The following is a 21,230-nucleotide window of genomic DNA, read 5'->3' on the forward strand; positions in this document are numbered from 1 at the left end:
GCCAGCTTTCAGGAGCACCGCGGGAGATGGCTTGCGTCAGGAAATGTGGGCGGTGCGTGCCCAAATTCACACAGAAGTGAAGGGTTTTTGCATGAGGCAAACGACACAGAGAAGTCGAGAAGCGACATGATGATAAAAGTAAGGACGGAGCTCCTTGTAATGAGACAAAGTTGACAGCAGGAAGGCTGGTGTTAGAGCACCCGCATGTAATTCGCGGCATAGGCATGTTTGGCCTCAAAATCTAGGATGCAAATTTTCTACCGGTCCGAGGTCCTGTCGGCAGAATCTGGCAGAGGAACCTCCGCGAACCGCAGCCCACATTTACGGGGGTCTCCCCATAGCGCCTCTCAACAGCCCGCCGTTTCAAGCCACAGGTTCTCTGTGCGCACAGTCAGCTCCGAGGGCGTCCGGGTCCTGATGGAATGCACTCCATTGATATGCAGCCTGTGACGCGGGCTTCCGCTTGCAGAGTCCGAGGGGAGAGGCTTCGGGGGAGGAGGCGGTTTGTTGTGTCGGCTCGGAGTAGGGAGCGTGTCAGGTCTGCGTCCACACAGGGAGAGCCGTCCGGCTGGTGTGAGGAAGGATGCCGCAGAAAAAAAAATAAAATAAACACGCCCACCGCCGCGATCAGAAAAGGGTGGAGAGGGAAGAAATCGCGGGAACGCCCACGAATCTGGTCCGGCCATGACGGACAGATCTCTGTTCCAATGGCTAGCCTCCATTTATGGAGCTAGCCAATGGAACAGAGGGCGGATTCCCAAGCCACATACTATTCTCATTAGGTTTTCACCTGCGTGAAAAGCTGCGCAGTGCGCAGCTTTCACTTAGGCGAAACCTAAAAATGACTAGAGGATATCTATGCTACATAAATTTAATGAATAGATTCCTCGGTCATGAGTAAAAAAACAAACGGTTGTGGCTGCTGAAGGGTTGTAATGGCCCTAAGTAGCTATGACATAAATGTGTGTAAATAGAGTTTTATATGAATTAGTTTGACATGTTTTGCACCCTTGATGGTCTCAGGAGGAGGTCCCTGGCTTGTCTTCCGGGCCAAAGAGAGAAAGAAAACAGTAGAAAGTAATACGTTATTGATGGCCTCTAGAGATGAATTCGTGCCACCAGTTAGATCCTTGTAGTGAACTAATCTCAATGAACTTAAAGGTGGTACATGTGGTTTATACATTACTTGGGAGCACGGGCAGTGGACCTTCATTAGCTCCCTGCCCTCCGCCCATCTGTTTTGTTTAGAGTAACCCTCTTTTTAGTGACATTCTCCCTCATAGGAAACAACAGACATCCAAAGACATCCAAAAAGTCACTCTCTTTGCAAACCAGACTCGCCCTTCAAAAATGGGTTTTTTTCTGCATTATTTCTTTTTATTGGATGACCCTGTTACTCATTTGGCCTTATCCTCATTCAATTATTTCTAAAGACAGTGGTCCCTAGACAATGGTAAATGTGAGTAAACAGTAAACACAGACCCAATCAGTACTATATTTTACAGCTGTCCAGCCGGACAGGGTTTTTTTAAATATGCAGTTACTTGAATATATACAAAATAAAGCAAGAAACAATTAAAGTGGGACACAAGCCTGTATACAACTTAGTCGGACGAACATAAAAAATGTAATCGGAAAGGCTCAGGCAGAGTTAATTGTTTGTATGGGGCTGTGAGAAAGTGGCTCTATTTTTACTGGACCAAGATATGGTTCAGGGTGTATAGAGTCCACAAACCCCAGAGGTATAACAGAGGTTAAAGCTAGGTGTGAGCTTACTCTCTAAAGTGGTAGCTTGGTCGAGCAGTAAGGCAGTGCCAGAGGACAGTGTAAAGAATTTGTTGTACACACTCAGTAAGCAAAAGATTTCACACAAAGACAGAACTCCAGGCCAATTGGTTTTATATCAAAGATATAGTTGTTTTATTTTTAGAACCAACAGGTATCAAAATATACTGTTCTCAATATGAGAGGTCTCAGATGAGTACTTTGCAGAAAGGCAATAAACTTTGTAAACACAATAGGTACAGGGGTTGCAGTAGGCATCACAATTCTAAACACAATTTACCATTGAGCGCAATGGGTTTTTCTATATAAATCCACTGATTACTTTGTAGATCACTCTGGTAGTTCCAGGACTGGATCCTAGATTCAGTCCTGGGATCTACACTGAAAGCAGTTTTTTAGTTGTTGCTGTGATTTTCAAGGAATATAAAGCTATTTTAAAAGTTCACACTTCGAAACTTTTCAATGAAAATCTGGCAATGTTATCCAATGGGAGAAAATTCAGGTTGCAGTTAAAGTACGATCTCGTTACTTTTGTAATCCATACTGAGCTCCTAGGTCCAGCACTGGGGTCTCAACTTAAAACAGGTAAGTAATTACGTTTCAGTATTTAGTATGATTTTTAAGGAAAATTTCAAGTTTTCAAAAGTAGACACTTAGAAGAAATTTCACAGAAGAGCACACAATGGATTCCTATGGAGAAAGTTCACGTTACTAGTAAACCCGGCTAGGATTACATTTGCAGTTAAGTCCTGCGCTACAAGATGCAGTACTGGCTTCTCACCTGATCGCAGGTGAGAACTTTGGAATTCGGTTGATTTTATGGGAATATTTTAAGTTTTCAAAACTTCACACTTAAAAGGTTTTTCGAGTCAAACCAGTCAATGTTATCCAATGGCAGGTAAATGAGTTACCGTTTTCCAGGTGAGTACTCGACTGGTGAAGTTAGGGTTCTGGGCATAAACTCAGGGGTCCCCAAAAGGTCAGGTAGGTACAGTTGGTTCACCCTCAGCGGCACAAGGGCGGCCAGGTGCAGAGATAGTTAGGCTCAATGTTATCAAATGAGGGGCAGGGGGCCTCCGGTTGGTGGCTTCTGGCTAGCAGTCCACGCGGCTGCGGGAGCTGGGCTCCTGGTCACTTGCTCAGGGCAAATGGGGAAGTAGGATAAGGCACAGGTTGCACTGCCAGGGGCACTCGGGCGGCTGGGTGCAAGGTGCCTTTGAGCCGTCGGGCGCTCAATATTATTCAATGGGAAAGGTAAAAAGGGAACAAAGGCTGCAGACTTGGGGACGGTGATTCTTCAGGTGCGACCACCACTTCGAGAGGTAAGTTGGGATCCTGGCGAAGAGGTAGGTACCCCAAAGGGAGGCACAGGGGGTCGCAGGGCGCCGGGTGCAGGGGTGTCTTTGGGCGTCGGGAAATCTTACCCTCGGCTGGTCGCGTTTGGAGGGGTCCCTGGTTCTGAGGCTGCAGGTGTTGTCTGGTTCGTCGAGAAGGGTCTTTGGGCACTGGACTTCGGGTCCCAGTCGCCAGGGGGACGTCCTTGTGGACTTGGATCACTTGGGCACGGGCCGGGCTCAGCGGGTGGGGAGTGGGCAGGTCTTGAGCTTCCTGGCTGGCACCAGGGGTTGGTTGTTGAAGCAGAGCCTCTGCTTATGGGAGTCCCAGTCTTTAAGAGGGTCAAGGCGGCAGGTCCTCCGGGAGTCCCAAGGTTGCTGTCCGCAGGAGTCGCCGGGATTAAGCAGGAGCAGGTTCCAGGATCAACAGGCCGGTAGGGCTGGGGCCAGGTCAGTGGGTGTCGTCCTGTTATTAGCAGCTGCACAGCGGGTCTTCTTCTTGATCTTCTTTCTTTGTTTCTTATCAGGATCTGAGGTAGGAAGGTTCAGGGTGCCCCTAAATACTAAATTTAGCTGTGTAACAGGTAGGGCAAGTGCAGGGACAAATAAGTCCCTGTCCTGGGGTGGGTACACCCCCTAGCCTGCTCCTGTCCTGTGGGAGGGGGGCAGGAGTCCAGCTTTGATTGGGCAGGGCTCCCAATCTTCAGGATGACCGGAGCCCGGGGTCGTGCTTCACCTTGCCTCTCCCACCTGAGGGGTGGGGTTGGCACAGGCTGGCACACCCCCTTTCCTGACGTCGGGTTTCCCGCCAGTCTTCCCGCCAGAGTGGGGGTAAGAACTGGTGGGGTCCAGTTGCTGAGTACAGCAAATGGTCTGGAGAAGCTCACAGAGGCGGGAGGCTCTCCACCCAGGGGTCCAGCAACATGTCTGCTGTGTGGCAGCCTCTGCAGCCACTTAGACCAGACGTGGATTGTAGGTTAGGTTTTCAGGGGGCATTTCTAAGTTGCCCTCTGGTGCAGTTTACATTAAATCCCACACTGGCATCAGTGCGGGTTTAATGTGCTGAGAAGTTTGGTACCAAACTTGTCAGTCTTCAGTGTAACCATTACGGAGCTGTGGAGTTCGTAATGACAACCTCCCAGCACTATATACTCTTAATGGCATCACTTACAGTGCCCAGGAATGGGTACTGTAGGGGCACAGGGCTCATGCACCTGTGCCCACACCACTGGCATAGGGCACCCAGCTAGAGGGGTGACTGAAGTGTGCCAGGGCAGTGGGATCTGGGGGCATGGCACACAGGGATGTGTGCCATGTCGACTCTTTGTTTAGTTTTGTACTTGGACACTCAGCCTGCAAAGGCAGTGTGTGGATGTCAGGGTACAGGGCCCCTAAGGGTGGCACAATAAGTGCTGCAGCCCTTAGGGGTCTTCTCTGGTCACCAGGCCCTGGGTACCTAGGGTACCATTTACTAGGGGCTGATAGGTGGCCAGAGATGCCAATTGGGTTTTAGGTTCAATACAGTTTTAGGGAAGGAACACAGGCCCTGGGCACCTGGTTGGCAGGAGCCCAGGGCACACTCAGTCAAAGTACATCAGCAGTTCAGAAAAAAGTGGGGGCATACCAATGCAAGAAAGATGGCACTTTCTCACAGGGGCACATTTTTATTTGACAAACAAATTATAGTGGAGACCCCTTTACACAAAATAAGTATGAAATAAAGAAGTGTATATGACGCACAACAAGTCGATGGCTTTTCTATCCTTACAAAAGATATAGGATCATCATCGGGACATTATCAGTAGTATGCCTGTGTACATTTTGCCTGTAATAACTAGAACAGAACCATAGGAGGGAAGTAAGGGATGAAAAAAAGGCACAATGCAAAGTTAGCTCGGGCGGAAAACAGTTTGAAAACAACTTGGGTGTTGGTGACGGCAGTCTCTATGTCAAACCGGCATGAAGGGATCGTTCGTGAGTAAGACAATACTAGAGAAGTGAACTGGACGCATAAAAAATTGTTGACCAAGGTTCCGCAGGACCGAGAGTCCTGTTAGTGAGTACGAGAAATACGCAATTAAGAGCAACTAATGCTAGAAGTACTCGTGTGGCGATGAAATGCGCAAAACGGTACAGAACTCAGTGAGTGGTGTTAAACCTGCAAAACTAGCAGAAAGCTAGTAGGCCGCTGGTGTAAAAAGCAGAACATTGTTTAGAAGGAAGGAAAGTGGCAAACGCATGCAATGGTGAAGCACGTATGAAAAACAATGAACTTGCAAGGTGCAAGTAGGTAGGATGCTTGAGGGCGGAGAGGGAAAGATAGTTATAATAGTACCTAGGTCCTAGGTCCAAGTCAGAGTGACTTTGGGGAGGTTCGTTCCAGGTGAAGACCGATTAGAAGTCTAGGCCGAGTAAGAAAGATGCAGAGAGCCGCAGGTGCGGTCTGTACAAGTAGAGGCTGGGTCAGAGTCGACCTGCGTGAATGAGAACCAAGTGATGTTGAAACTGAGAAAAAGGTGATGGCAGGACGCTGAAAGAGGGATGGAGTTTACCTAATTAGAAGGGCTGTAACAGCTTTATTAAGCTACCGGACGGCGTCCGGTGTATTTCGGACGCTGAGAGGTTATTGCTGCATAGTGGTCTAGGAATCAGGTTCCAGGAAAGCCTAATGAAAGAGTGGTCATTCAAGAGACAACAGTTTGATGGGTATCCTATATTTGCTGTCTTTGAAGCAGGCCTTAATGTCACTATGTTTGATAGTTGGCCCTTTAACCATTGAGGCAGCTCACATATTTTAAAGAACAATACACAGATGCTTGTTTTCTAAATTTAAGCAATGAGCATGGAGGACCTCGGAAGAAGCTCTTAATAAAAAGCTTGTGTGAAGATTACAACTTGAACGTCATAATAGCTAACTTATTGCACTATGAACCCCCATGGAATTGTCCCTTACAATGTAGTTAAAAGGAGGAGCGTAAAAAAGGTGCCCTTTTTATGGTCTGGATTGACAGTGCAGCTGTCACCAGACAGTTGTGTGCATCCTAAAGTGGGCCTTTGACTCGGCCCACATGTTGGGATGCAGGAGTACATGTTTTGATTCGGCAGATGTGTACTTCCCCAAAAATGTGCATGTCCTCCACTCAGCTGTGATAGTTTTATTTATCCAACTGTCTGAATTTGAACTTTCAAGGGCATGACATTGTAATGTTATTAAAGTTTATTAGATAACTAGATTATTTATGGTGGGTTTTTTTTCTGTCTGCAGCACAGATGGGAGGAGGGTAGTCATCAACCCACATGGATTTCTAGGTCTGGCTTAAGTGTGCAACCGTCACTTAACCTTTCAACCTACACCGATATTCTTCTACATTTACTGCTTCCACACAAATACATATCGAATTCCATGCTATCTTCTTCAAATTACCATATAACCTTCCTTTAAAGCCAGATGTAAGGACTTTGCCAATGCTTGTTTTATTCCTGTGAAGCATTACCTTATTGTAATCTGTGCAGTAACTTTAGGAGATAGTTTACATATATGGGTTAATCTCTTACTTTTTAGCTGTTATTTAGCGTCGTAGAATGAGTTTAGGAGAGGAAGTTTACTTGAAGAATAAAAGTTGTGAGCCGTTTAATTGTCTTGATATATTTTACCAGAATTTGATAAAACACAATGGACCCTGCTTAGAAAAAAAGTCTCATTTAGCACATGGACTAAGCTGCAACTACCGTTTCGTAATATTACGGCATGTTTTTTTCTTCAGCAAACCTCCACACGAGTCCATCCTCTCCTGGAGTATTGAATGCCAGTTATATGATGACAGTCCTAACTGAATTGTTGTGGTTTGGGACCCTGTGATGTGTAGGCTGATGTTCCTTTTTTTTTTTTTTTTGGGATGTCAAGTGTTTGAATATTTAAGTCTGTGGTGTTGCTGTCTTGTCGCTTGCTGGAATTATTTAATCTTACGATTGACTATACAAGAAGAAAAAAAGGCGTGTCCCTTCACACAACGATGACTTGTTGCCTGGAAACAGAGGAGATGGCCATAGAGTTGGGTAAACCGGAAGCAGCAACTAAAAACAATAGAGACTGAAATAGGGGCTAGACAGTTCCATTTTAGTTATTTACTCCTGCGACCTATCCTGCATATACCCAATGCTGTTAAGTTGACGCGTCCCTCTTACGGCATACGTCAACGTGCGCCATCTTGGAACGGGCTCCGTTAGTTACATCCGCACTCATGGCGGCCACATTTGGGACCTTGCGTTTCCGTCGAGGAGCTAATCCCCGGAAGTGATTTTTTTCTCCCTCCCCTTAGATTATGAATTGTGAGCCAAGCAGCGGCTGGTGGGCAGTGATGTCACACGCATGTGGTGCGGTTTTATGACGTCACCCCATGCCTTGAAGCAGCGTGCGCTGGTGATAGGCATGAGTCCGCTGTTCTTATTCCGTACACTTAACGGTAGCAGTGCATTATTGTGATTGGACAGCGGCTGCAGCTGCTGTTATAGACGCCCCCCCGCCAGCCATGGACCTGCACTTCTACACAGGGGGGCTAGAAGGGGCCGGCGGGGGGGAGGGAGTACCCCATCTGTTGCTTGGAGCCAGTGGTGCGGAGGATGAGGAGGGACCTGCCAATCTAGGAGGGTTACTGTTCACCCCCCAACACCTCTACAATGGCTATGGAGGGAGCGGCAAGGTGAGAGGTCGCGGGGGAGCAATACCAAGATTCGAGTTATTAGTGAGAGGTAAGGGGGTGAGATTCTTTCAGGAGCAGCGAAGACATACTATGGACATGTGCTCAGTCAGTTGCAGTGGTTAGAGTTTCAGCGGCGTTCCGCGGCAAGCATGACACGTTTTCTGCCATATCTGAACGCTTCAGACACGCGTGGAAACGGACATCTACAAATTCAAGAATCAACGCGTGCTGGTGCCTAAAACGTCAAAACTGACTTTAAGTGGCACATTTCGCACTCGTGCGTCGTTGCTTATATACGTTTCAGGGGCATATCCCTTTCAAATACGCTCATGAAGTAAATGCACCGTGACTCTTTTAAAAATACGACTGGATTTAATCTTCGTGACCACTTAACGTAGGTTGCTTAGTGAGTGTAAACCAGTGGACGGTGCTATTTTATTTACAGGGATGACGGACGTGGTTGCATTGATCATACAGCAGTTGATGTAAAATAGTAGATGCTGCAGTGCACTTTGCAGCTCTGGTCGGATATTAGGAGTGTGACAACTGTACCTTTCAGGTTAGGGTGCGGGATGAACAGAATAGTGGGGCGGTGGCTAGACCCTTTCAATAGTACTGATGAGAGATTGGGAGTTGCTTTGGGCAATTCTTTAGCCCAACATAAGCAGGACCTCTTGAAGCTCGAATGGACCTTACCGGGAAGCCTTATTTTGAAGCCCACGTCTCAGTGATGTCAAGATCAGGTTAATGCATAATACATTATACAGTTATTCATTTGGCCAGCCACGCAATATGCAGTTTTACACCAAAAGTTTGTAGTGGACTAGTAAGTACAACATATTTTAATGGCCGTAACATCACTCTGTGTCTGTTATCCGTCTCTTTGTTGCAGCTGTGGTGGAAGAGTAAAGTACAATTGAGGCTTTAGTATCTTATAGGAATTGTTCAGATATTCTAAATAAGACCTTATTATAGATTGTATATGTGCCAAGAAAGAATTGTTTAATACCTCCATAGCTTTGATCATTTTCCCAAAATAAGCGAATGACTAGTTCCTGGTCAAATCCAAGCTAGGTAGACGTGATAGTAACTTAATCCTACTATTCGTTACATTTAGACACTTGAAGACCTCACTTAAGTGCCGTTAGAATGGTGTGCATTTTGCATTGTTTACAGAGGAGAGTATCTTAAACTGGGTGGAAAATCATCACCCAGATCAGATGTGTATAAACTAAATATGCGTGTAACAAGAGGGAGAGAGAGGACTAGATAGCTAGTCCGAGTCCCCGAGGGTTTATATGTGATTAATCAAAGAGGACTAGCTTAAGTTGACCAAAGTGTTGCAGTACTCTAATTAGTTCTGCCACGGGCACCTTGTTGGTGTATTCATGAAGCCCTCACCCACCAACCTAGTTGGTGGCATGCTTCATCATCGGGCCCACCCAGTGACACCTAGTATGTCCCGGGTGTGCTACGACGCCTGATTACAGCGGAGCTGGTATATTGCTGAGAGTGCGTTGAGTGAGTTGTGATTTAAAACGGCTTGGTGGTGGTCCCAGTACCCGAGGGTAAATTAAATTCTAATAACTGGGCCGTCGCCAGCGGTTAAAAGTAAGGCTACAGGACGCGTAAGGGTGGCGAGTTACTGCCCCCTGCGTCCTTCGGATGGTCGACATGTTTCAGCCAGTGCCTTAGAGTATTCTGGCTTTCCTCAGGACCGTTTTTTAAAAGGTGTGGTGAAATAAAACAGACTTAGTGTTGTGGTACAGACTATGTGATACACTCACTAAGGCGTTTTTAAACTAAATACAAAGTGGCTAGCTAGGGCACAGGCTTTTTTTAGGCTTCTATTTGTTATAATGTTTTGTGTAGTCTCCTGATCTATACCTAAACATTTACCCATATATTTGTACGGAGCTCAATAATAGTCCCTAAAAGATGCGAGAAGGGGGCAATAAGGCTTGCACTTTTGTAACAGGTGGCACGTATTTATACTGTTGAATGCCGGCGTGAAGTAATTGAAATGTGTATAAGGATGCCTCTTGCCTAAAGAGTTTTCCTGGCAGTTACTTTAGCAGTTGTCTCAGAGCACTGACAAAAGCCTTTTTAAAATAATGGCAAACTTTTCCTTTCCTCGATCCAAACTCTGATTACCCAAGCAGGTTATTTACTTACATCCTTGCATCCACATCCAAAACTGCAATCATAATATATTTCTTGGAGCAGCCGGATTTCTCTTTTTGAATATAGTTGTTAAGTTAGGGCATTGGCCTGATTCTGGGGAAAAATAGGGCAGAGGTGTACAATATTATTAGATAGCTGGTTAGATAATGTGGACTGCTTTTATAAACCAGAATTCGAAGTCTGTTTGAGTATGGTGTCTCGTGTTTTTTCAGAATTATCAATACCATTAATGTGCTGGCAGGCATCACAAAATCATAGGGAGAATGCATGACCATTTAGGCAAACTGCTGAGTAGTAACGGCAGTAAGGTTAGGCATGTAACTAGTTTAGCAAAGTGAAAGCGCCTTTGATTAATTATGGGGTCATAGGCTGGAAGAGTTACTAGTGCTAGAGATGCCGGAGTAAAGCTGGAGACGGACATAGATTGACACCTTTTTGTGCAAAGTAACCAGGCTGTATTTCGTTGTTTCAGATTACTGAAACTGTCCATCTCACTATATGAATACTCGGTGAAGAAATCTGGGCATAACGACGTTTGTACAATGCATTCTCCTCACCCATTCATGCATCCTATTAAGTTTGCAGCCAGAGATGTATCCTTAATCTGCAAACCTCAGTGAAAGACAGTTGCTTTTTGATCCTTTTCGTCAGAATAGATTTTATATTTAGAGCTTGACCTCTGCTGTTGACATGTCCATACCCACTAATTATTTTTCAACTTTTATTTTAGTTTCCCGGGGAAAATGACAGCTTCTTGACCATTACTGAGTCAGGACATCCTTTCTTAACAGGAGCAGAGGTAAGTGAGCTTCCAGGGTTCCTTCCATAGAAATGGTAACTCTTTACTATGTCCTCTTCAAAGACAGATGTAGCATTATTCTTTCTGTTAGTTTACTCTTTCCCTGTTTATTACATATAATTGAAACCAACTGGGTTCTGTCTTAGATATCTGCTGTGTCCTGTTATTTATAAAGTATGGTGTCTGTTTAGTGTCCTTTTGGAGCTTGGATGTGGCTCTTGCCCAATATCCTAATACTGGGGCCAATCTTCATACAGTTATTCTTTTTATTTCCCTGCTGACACTAAATTGTTGTCTTATTTCTGAAACCTTAGTGTTAATATTAATTTCTAATTATAAATGTTGCTCGAATATGAATTTACCTTGAAACAATGAAAAGACGAAGCATCTGGCAAAACAGTAACAAGTTGGTTTAATTAAACACAGTAGCCGGGGGAGCCTCAACAGTCGTGTCTGAAGACCGCCTCAATGTACAGAAGTTTTGGTGGTAATATATAAAGTTCTTGAGGTACAATAAACCAATGACACATTCTTGTAAAGCATGTGGATCTGGGCCTAGTCATGAGCTATAAATACAACCATCTTATAAGGGGGACACAGGTGGCTCTTGACCTCGTGGAGAGCTAGTGTGGGCCAGTGTGTATGTGTCCAGATGTTCGGCATGGGGAGCGCATGATCACTGCATGTGGTATGCATGCTATGTTCTGATTGACTGAGTGTTCCTAACTATATGTGTCATCTGACTTTGTGGCATTTTTTTGTACGCATGTCTTTGGCCAAACGTGTTTTATTAGGACCAATCTCCATGGACTGGTTTGTGGTGTTACTGCCTGTCTGTGGGATCAATCCTCTGTTGCTGCGTTTGTCTTTGGGCTAAGTGTAACCCCACTTGTGACCTATCAATCGGTAGGCTTGGGTCGCAGGGCCTGTCTGACCACGTATCTCAACCTGGGTTGATCATCTCGGGTGAATTTAAGAGCAATGATGAAAGTTTATTACGTGTACAAATAACATGGTGGTCATAGGTATCTTATTTACAGACCTCATTGTTACGCGTACATGTGTCATAGCATCCATCAATATCGTTTTTACTAGTATTTACATTGTTATGCGTACATAGATTATGGCGTACTTTGACATTGCATTTACTGATATTGACGTTGTTATGCTTGCATATATCATGGTGTACATTGACATTGCATTCCCCAATATGAACATTGGCAATGTATGTATTATGTGTAGTGTCTTTTCACTACCACTGTATATTTAGTTTTTAATATCAGGAATGTTGTGGAAGTCCATTAAGTAGTATTTGGTAGGATCTCACTTTTCTATTAATGTTTTTAACTGCCCTTGCTGTGCTTTCATGGTTTGGCTTTGCTATTGTATAGCCCGTCAAACGACCAATCTTTGTTTTATGAATAGGTATGCCATTTTTAGGTCTGGGCATGGTGGCACAGCACAGCTGTTGAAAGAATCCAGTGAAGGGTAAAAGAAGAGGCTAGAAAGAAGTGTACAATAGTCAAACAATTCCAAATTCCAGGAAAATATAGTAATAGTTATATGAAAAACATTGTGCATTATTGTAAGTTAATGACCATAACTACATGTAATTATTTTTTATGAAGTCTTTTTATTAGGTCTCGCCTGACCCAGTGCTTGCGCTGGTCTGGCCAGACCTTAAGTAAGAAGGGCTTCAAAAAATGCTCCCTCCGGCTACAGCTTGCAGTGCATGTGCGTGGGACGGCGCTTGAGCAGAGGCGCTATATGGCGTGATTACTGCTGCGTGCGCACCACTTGCCTGCTTTCCCCGCGATCACTTTCGCTTTCTCGACGTTACTTTTACGGCTGCGCGGCCAATGCTTGTTCATGTTAGTGGCACATGAAAATCCACTGCATGCATAATGTATAAATTGTGTAGTGACTGAGAAATGGAGCACTTATTCATTTTACAGAAGTATCATAACTCTAGGTGTGCAAAGCTTGGAATGTGTAACCTGCTCCAGATGTGTGTGTAAATGCCTGTGAATTCGGAGAACGTCATAACTCGAGCACAGAATGGCACAATTCACGAACTGCCTGCATTTCTACTTTGTCTCTGTTTTCTGAATGGGACCTTGCGTTACTTTTTGTGACCTTTGTTTTCAGTGGTTTGTTCTGACATTGTTCATCTGCCCTACTGTGTATAGCGTTTTGTTCTCAAAAAATGTCACACTGCCTTCTGCCCTGAACATACTCCTCTATTGCTTGGTGAAAGGATTAAAAATATGTTTTTGTCAGTGCAGACTGAACTTCAGCAAGCAATAAACAAGCCCACTTTCCCCTTTATGTTAGCAGTGTAACAAGATCTCTCCGGGATAAAGCTGTGCTTCGACCCTACCTAACTATCAAGGTTCCTCTTTGCTCTCAGCCCATCCTCTCTGAATATTTCACATACCACCAAGTGAAGTCCTCGGAAAGAGATAAGCATCCTATTATCCTTACAGCTGACTCATCATGCCGCGAGGTCAACATGTCCTTCTCCGCAGATGAAATAGCTGCCATAGGCAGGGAGCGTGCTGTAAAGCGAACATGGCAGATGACCTCTCAACCGTTGCATAAACAAGAAATCCCTCCTTTCTCTTCCCGGCTCTCCAACGTAATGCACCAATGCTTTGTCTTAAAAACACAAACATGAATACCATTTTAGAAGGCAGTAAGAGTAAACCAATGCATTTAAATCCAAATTACTTAAGCAGTTTGGTTTTTAGGTCTCGACCTCTGCCAATGCGCTTGCGCATTGCAGATGTCGAGACATATAGAGGGGGAACAGGAAAGCTGAACAAGAGGGCTTTGGCAGGCGGATTACGCAGAGTGCATGTGCCTGTGCACGTGCTTGCAGTTTGCTCCCTGAGCCGCCTCGCATTATCGCATCAGACCCGCCACAGCAATGCAGAGAGCTTCACACTTCAAAGGTATGCTCTCCCCCGCCCCCCTCTGCGCAATACCTCTTCTCTCACCCTTTCGCTATCTCCCCCGCCTTCCCACCTTCAGCCTCTTCCTCTGCAGTCTCCGCTGGACCTGCCCTCCCTCGCCAATGGTATGCACAGCGCACTCTCTCCCCCCTCCTCACAGCGCTACACAAAGGTTGGCAACCCGGCTTGTTAGTAATTAGGTCTCAGAAGGATTACATGTTAAAAAGTTAGCGGCCGTCAATTGCAAACCAAATGCTATGCAAATTCCTCACGTCCTACCTTGCCGGCACCACCTGTCCGCAGCTAGATCAAGAGGGGCTCTCCTGTCAGAGGTTAAGCTTGGGTCCAACACTTGTGCCACATGGCGCATTTCAGCATGAGCCTGAGTGACGGGCCGTGTATGTGTGTTGTTTATTCTGATACACAAATCAACTCCCCTCAGATTTCTTCAGCCCTAAACTACTCCTTCTGTCATGCTGATGCTCACTGTCTCAGCCAACAAAGTTTGCATTTTCATTGACAATGGTCTACAAAAATACCCCTCTTTCATAAAACTTGGTTTCATAGACATACGATTTTGTTACGTTGGATCTGCTTACTTTCCTAAATTAAAAATTCGAAAAGAGGCACATTTTCTAACTTTCACTTGAGCATCACTGCCTATCAGAGTAACTGATAATTGATAGGTGCCTTTTGCTTCTAAAAAGGACTGTAATTAAGCGAAAAAAGGACTGTCCATTCTTGCCAATGCATCCTGTCCCACAGAAAGACTGTCCTCCCATCTGTGGCCTACCTGCCCATAAACAGCCTTTTTTGACTAGATATCCATCATATCGAATTAGTCCAGTAAAATAATAAAAGTGATTACGCTTAGGAAGGAGTAAAAAGAGTACTTTTTAAAAAAGTGTGCACACACGCAGTAATGTATGTACAACTCCTACATACACAGTTTCTTATACACTCTCTCTCTCTCACACACACACACACTCTTTCTGTCACACACACACACTCTCTCTCTCACACACAGTACAGCCTTCTACCACCAACACTCTACCACTCTATCCGCCACCACCTTATCCACCACTCTATGCACCACCACTCTATGCACCACCACTCTATGCACCACCACTCTATGCACCACCACTCTATGCACCACCACTCTATGCACCACCACTCTATGCACCACCACTCTATGCACCACCACTCTATGCACCACCACTCTATGCACCACCACTCTATGCACCACCACTCTATGCACCACCACTCTAGCGCCACCGCTCGATACACCCACCGCTCGATACGCCCACCGCTCGATACGCCCACCGCTCGATACACCCACCGCTCGATACGCCCACCGCTCGATACGCCCACCCCTCGATACGCCCACCCCTCGATCCGCCCACCCCTCGATCCGCCCACCCCTCGATCCGCCCACCCCTCGATCCGCCCACCGCTCGATCCGCCCACCGCTCGATCCGCCCACCGCTCGATCCGCCCACCGCTCGATCCGCCCACCGCTCGATCCAACTCCACCCTACAACTCCAAAACCACCCTCCGAGTCCACCCTCCGAGTCCACCCTCCGAGTCCACCCTCCGAGTCCACCCTCCGAGTCCACCCTCCGAGTCCACCCTCCGAGTCCACCCTCCGAGTCCACCCTCCGAGTCCACCCTCCGAGTCCACCCTCCGAGTCCACCCTCCGAGTCCACCCTCCGAGTCCACCCTCCGAGTCCACCCTCCGAGTCCACCCTCCGACTCCACCCTCCGACTCCACCCTCCGACTCCACCCTCCGACTCCACCCTCCAACTCCACCCTCCAACTCCACCCTCCAACTCCACCTACAAATCCACCCTCCAACTCCGACTACAAATCCACCCTCCGACTCCACCCTCTGACTCCACCCTCCGACTCCACCCTCCGACTCCACCCTCCGACTCCACCCTCCGACTCCACCCTCTGACTCCACCCTCCGACTCCACCCTCCAACTCCACCCTCCAACTCCACCCTCCAACTCCGACTACAAATCCACCCTCCGACTCCACCCTCCGACTCCACCCTCCGACTCCACCCTCCGACTCCACCCTCCGACTCCACCCTCCGACTCCACCCTCCGACTCCACCCTCCAACTCCACCCTCCAACTCCACCCTCCAACTCCACCCTCCAACTCCGACTACAAATCCACCCTCCAACTCCACCCTCCAACTCCACCCTCCAACTCCACCCTCCAACTCCACCCTCCAACTCCGACTACAAATCCACCCTCCAACTCCACCCTCCAACTCCACCCTCCAACTCCACCCTCCAACTCCACCCTCCAACTCCACCCTCCAACTCCACCCTCCAACTCCACCCTCCAACTCCACCCTCCAACTCCACCCTCCAACTCCACCCTCCAACTCCACCCTCCAACTCCACCCTCCAACTCCACCCTCCAACTCCACCCTCCAACTCCACCCTCCAACTCCACCCTCCAACTCCACCCTCCAACTCCACCCTCCAACTCCACCCTCCAACTCCACCCTCCAACTCCACCCTCCAACTCCACCCTCCAACTCCACCCTCCAACTCCACCCTCCAACTCCACCCTCCAACTCCACCCTCCAACTCCACCCTCCAACTCCACCCTCCAACTCCACCCTCCAACTCCACCCTCCAACTCCACCCTCCAAATCCACCCTCCAAATCCACCCTCCAACTCAACACTCCAAATCCACCATCCAACTCCGACTACAAATCCACCCTCCGACTCCACCCTCCGACTCCACCCTCCGACTCCACCCTCCGACTCCACCCTCCGACTCCTTCCTCTGACTCCACCCTCCAACTCCACCCTCCAACTCCGACTACAAATCCACCCTCCAACTCCACCCTCCAACTCCGACTATTAATCCACCCTCCGACTCCACCCTCCGACTCCACCCTCCGACTCCACCCTCCGACTCCACCCTCCGACTCTACCCTCCGACTCCACCCTCCGACTCCACCCTCCGACTCCACCCTCCGACTCCACCCTCCGACTCCACCCTCCGACTCCACCCTCCGACTCCACCCTCCGACTCCACCCTCCACCTCCACCCTCCAACTCCACCCTTCAACTCCGACTACAAATCCACCCTCCAACTCCACCCTCCAACTCCGACTACAAATCCACCCTCCAACTCCACCCTCCAACTCCACCCTCCAACTCTACCCTCCAACTCCACCCTCCAACTCCACCCTCCAACTCCACCCTCCTACTCCACCCTCCAACTCCACCCTCCAACTCCACCATCCAAATCCACCATCCAACTCCGACTACAAATCCACCCTCCAACTCCACCCTCCGAATCCACCATCCAAATCCACCATCCAACTCCAAATCCACCCTCCAACTCCACCCTCCGAATCCACCATCCAAATCCACCATCCAACTCCGACTACAAATCCACCCTCCAACTCCACCCTCCGAATCCACCATCCAAATCCACCATCCAACTCCGACTACAAATCCACCCTCCAACTCCACCCTCCAACTCAACACTCCAAATCCACCCTCCAACTCCACCCTCCAAATCCACCATCCAACTCCGACTACAAATCCACCCTCCAACTCCACCCTCCAACTCCACCCTCCAACTCCACCCTCCAACTCCACCCTCCAACTCCACCCTCCAACTCCACCCTCCAACTCCACCCTCCAACTCCACCCTCCAACTCCACCCTCCAACTCAACACTCCAAATCCACCATCCAACTCCGACTACAAATCCACCCTCCAACTCCACCCTCCAACTCCACCCTCCAACTCAACACTCCAAATCCACCCTCCAACTCCACCCTCCAACTCCACCCTCCAACTCCACCCTCCAACTCCGACTACAAATCCACCCTCCAACTCCACCCTCCAACTCCACCCTCCAACTCCACCCTCCAACTCCACCCTCCAACTCCACCCTCCAACTCCACCCTCCAACTCCACCCTCCAACTCCACCCTCCAACTCCACCCTCCAACTCCACCCTCCAACTCCACCCTCCAACTCCACCCTCCAACTCCACCCTCCAACTCCACCCTCCAACTCCACCCTCCAACTCCACCCTCCACCCTCCAACTCCACCCTCCAACTCCACCCTCCAACTCCACCCTCCAACTCCACCCTCCAACTCCACCCTCCAACTCCACCCTCCAACTCCACCCTCCAACTCCACCCTCCAACTCCACCCTCCAACTCCACCCTCCAACTCCACCCTCCAACTCCACCCTCCAACTCCACCCTCCTACTCCACCCTCCTACTCAACACTCCAAATCCAGCATCCAACTCCGACTACAAATCCACCCTCCGACTCCACCCTCCGACTCCACCCTCCGACTCCACCCTCCGACTCCACCCTCCGACTCCTTCCTCTGACTCCACCCTCCAACTCCACCCTCCAACTCCACCCTCCAACTCCGACTACAAATCCACCCTCCAACTCCACCCTCCGACTACAAATCCACCCTCTAACTCCACCCTCCAACTCCGACTACAAATCCACCCTCCAACTCCACCCTCCAACTCTGACTATTAATCCACCCTCCAACTCCACCCTCCAACTCCACCCTCCGACTCCACCCTCCGACTCCACCCTCCGACTCCACCCTCCAACTCCACCCTCCAACTCCACCCTCCAACTCCACCCTCCAACTCCACCCTCCAACTCCACCCTCCAACTCCACCCTCCAACTCCGACTACAAATCCACCCTCCAACTCCACCCTCCAACTCCGACTACAAATCCACCCTCCAACTCCACCCTCCAACTCCACCCTCCAACTCCACCCTCCAACTCCACCCTCCAACTCCACCCTCCAACTCCACCCTCCGAATCCACCATCCAAATCCACCATCCAACTCCGACTACAAATCCACCCTCCAACTCCACCCTCCGAATCCACCATCCAAATCCACCATCCAACTCCAAATCCACCCTCCAACTCCACCCTCCAAATCCACCATCCAAATCCACCATCCAACTCCGACTACAAATCCACCCTCCAACTCCACCCTCCGAATCCACCATCCAAATCCACCATCCAACTCAGACTACAAATCCACCCTCCAACTCCACCCTCCAACTCAACACTCCAAATCCACCCTCCAACTCCACCCTCCAAATCCACCATCCAACTCCGACTACAAATCCACCCTCCAACTCCACCCTCCAACTCCACCCTCCAACTCCACCCTCCAACTCCACCCTCCAACTCCACCCTCCAACTCCACCCTCCAACTCAACACTCCAAATCCACCATCCAACTCCGACTACAAATCCACCCTCCAACTCCACCCTCCAACTCCACCCTCCAACTCCACCCTCCAACTCAACACTCCAAATCCACCATCCAACTCCGACTACAAATCCACCCTCCAACTCCACCCTCCAACTCCACCCTCCAACTCCACCCTCCAACTCCACCCTCCAACTCCACCCTCCAACTCCACCCTCCAACTCCACCCTCCAACTCCACCCTCCAACTCCACCCTCCAACTCCACCCTCCAACTCCACCCTCCAACTCCACCCTCCAACTCCACCCTCCAACTCCACCCTCCACCTCCACCCTCCAACTCCACCCTCCAACTCCAACTCCAACTCCACCCTCCAACTCCAACCCCAACTCCAACTCCACCCTCCAACTCAGTATGAATTATTTAAAAAACCACATTATTTGTAAAATCAATACTTCCAAGTCACGTAAATACAAAACATGTTGCATTAAAAATGCTATAGGTTTCACATTGTCAAAAAATATAAGTATTACCATTGTAAATGACAAAGCTATTCATTTCACAATTTTCAAAAATAACACATAAAGAACAAATTTGTCATGTACAGGACAAATAGCTCAAACTTTCCTAATACGAGACCTATTGCATTGCAAATGCTTGATTTTCTTCTTGTTTGGTATATGTGGAAAGGGAAAGTCATAAAAAAGATTGTAAGGGTTTCAGACAAACCAGGCTACGAAGTTTGGTTATCAACAATCAATAAACACTGTCCTTTAGGCGCTAAGAATGTGTCAGTATGTTTTGTAACATGCCTGTCACATATTCATGATCTCTGTTGCACTCCCCTCTTCACTATTTTCTCTATGGGGGTATCTACTGCAGTGCGTCCAATCTTTTTATAATGAAATAAAAAATAGAGCAAAACCCATATTGGCCAACAACTCCTGACAGTCACATAGAACAACACCTGTCTGAAAACTTAATCAATACAGTGAATTCACCCAATAGGATTAATAGCAGACAGATTTCTGCAGAAAAAATGTGTAATGAACCGAATGACACCTCACGGGAACACCACCCTCTGGGCAGCTGGTCTATATAATCACCAGGTTGAGCCCCCTTTCTCATCACTGGTTGTCATTCAGTTCAAAAGAAAAAGGAGGAAAAAAGTATCCAAACAAACCAAATAGTGAAAAAGGAAAGTGGTAGCAGAGGCAATCTGCTAGTGACAAATAAATGTGCTTAAAATCAACAGGCACACCTCTCCGCACTTTATTTTCTGATACTAGGTGTGAACTATTGAACTAAAAAGGCTGGTAGCTATCATCACCTATCGCCAACATGTTTCTCTGCCTCAATGTCTTTGGCAGATTCGTCACACCACTGTTGAACACTATGTTCTATGTCAACTGTCAGGAAGAAGAAGGACAACGATGGACAAATTAAAACCAGTCTGCCACTATTTAAAACCTTTGTGTGTAGTATATTCTCAGTAATTACCCTCAGGCAGACCACTGCACTCGTACCGGTCGCCGAGGCACCAGAGCATTAAATATTGTTACTCCAGAGAGAAAGTTCTCTCAATGTGATCACTACGATTGTGATCATCAAATCAATCTGCGGGACACAAGAATAAAAAAACGCCAATTGGAGCATTCAAACACCGATGGCAGCAGTGTTCATAATTACACAAGTATGTTGCACAAAGTACAATAAACCACTCGAACTGATTTTTCAAACCTCGTGTGGGTTTTCTCAACACCTTTTGCAGTAGACCGAACATATGGTGTTATTTTACAGAACACAGACCGTCCAGTGGAAATGTAATACCACCGAAACTTACACACTGCATCACAATGTTGTTGTATTGACATGAAAGGAGCTCATAGAGCCCTTCAGAATTGTATAAAGGGGCATACAGAGAAACCTCTCCTTATCAATGGATGGGGCAGTGTAGAGCCGTTAGTGTTGCGGCGCTGTGATCCAACAGGGCCCTGGTGGATGCCAAAGCGCCAGTAACACAGACCAAATCGATTAGAGATTTATCCTATTCCACTCAATAATCTCGTTCAGCCCTAATTTGTCAGTCTTTTCTCTGTAAATCCAACGTGCTTCTTTGGATAACAGGACATCCTCAATATTCTGTGGGTTCCTTTTTAACTTTTCCAGGACTGTCCAAGTAAAGGAATGTTTTTCAATGTGACAATGCTGGACTAATTTTGTCATC

The 21,230-nt window shown here is 47.7% G+C and overlaps 1 protein-coding gene across 2 annotated transcripts in view; it reads left to right on the plus strand.

The window, feature by feature from the left end:
• Positions 1-21,230, plus strand: part of TOX4 (TOX high mobility group box family member 4) — a 434,522-nt gene that overhangs the window by 50,538 nt on the left and 362,754 nt on the right. Inside the window, exons 1-2 of one of the 2 annotated variants that reach the window (XM_078644843.1) lie at positions 7,357-7,819; positions 10,734-10,802. In XM_078644843.1, the coding sequence (XP_078500969.1) occupies positions 7,649-7,819; positions 10,734-10,802 (240 nt within the window). In that variant the 5' untranslated portion in view covers positions 7,357-7,648. Of the gene's footprint in view, positions 1-7,356; positions 7,820-10,733; positions 10,803-21,230 lie in introns of those variants that run through there. The other variant, XM_078644844.1, reaches the window with a different exon arrangement.

This window comes from Lissotriton helveticus, chromosome 5_1, assembly GCF_964261635.1.
Source record: "Lissotriton helveticus chromosome 5_1, aLisHel1.1, whole genome shotgun sequence".
Taxonomy (NCBI): Eukaryota; Metazoa; Chordata; class Amphibia; order Caudata; family Salamandridae; genus Lissotriton; species Lissotriton helveticus.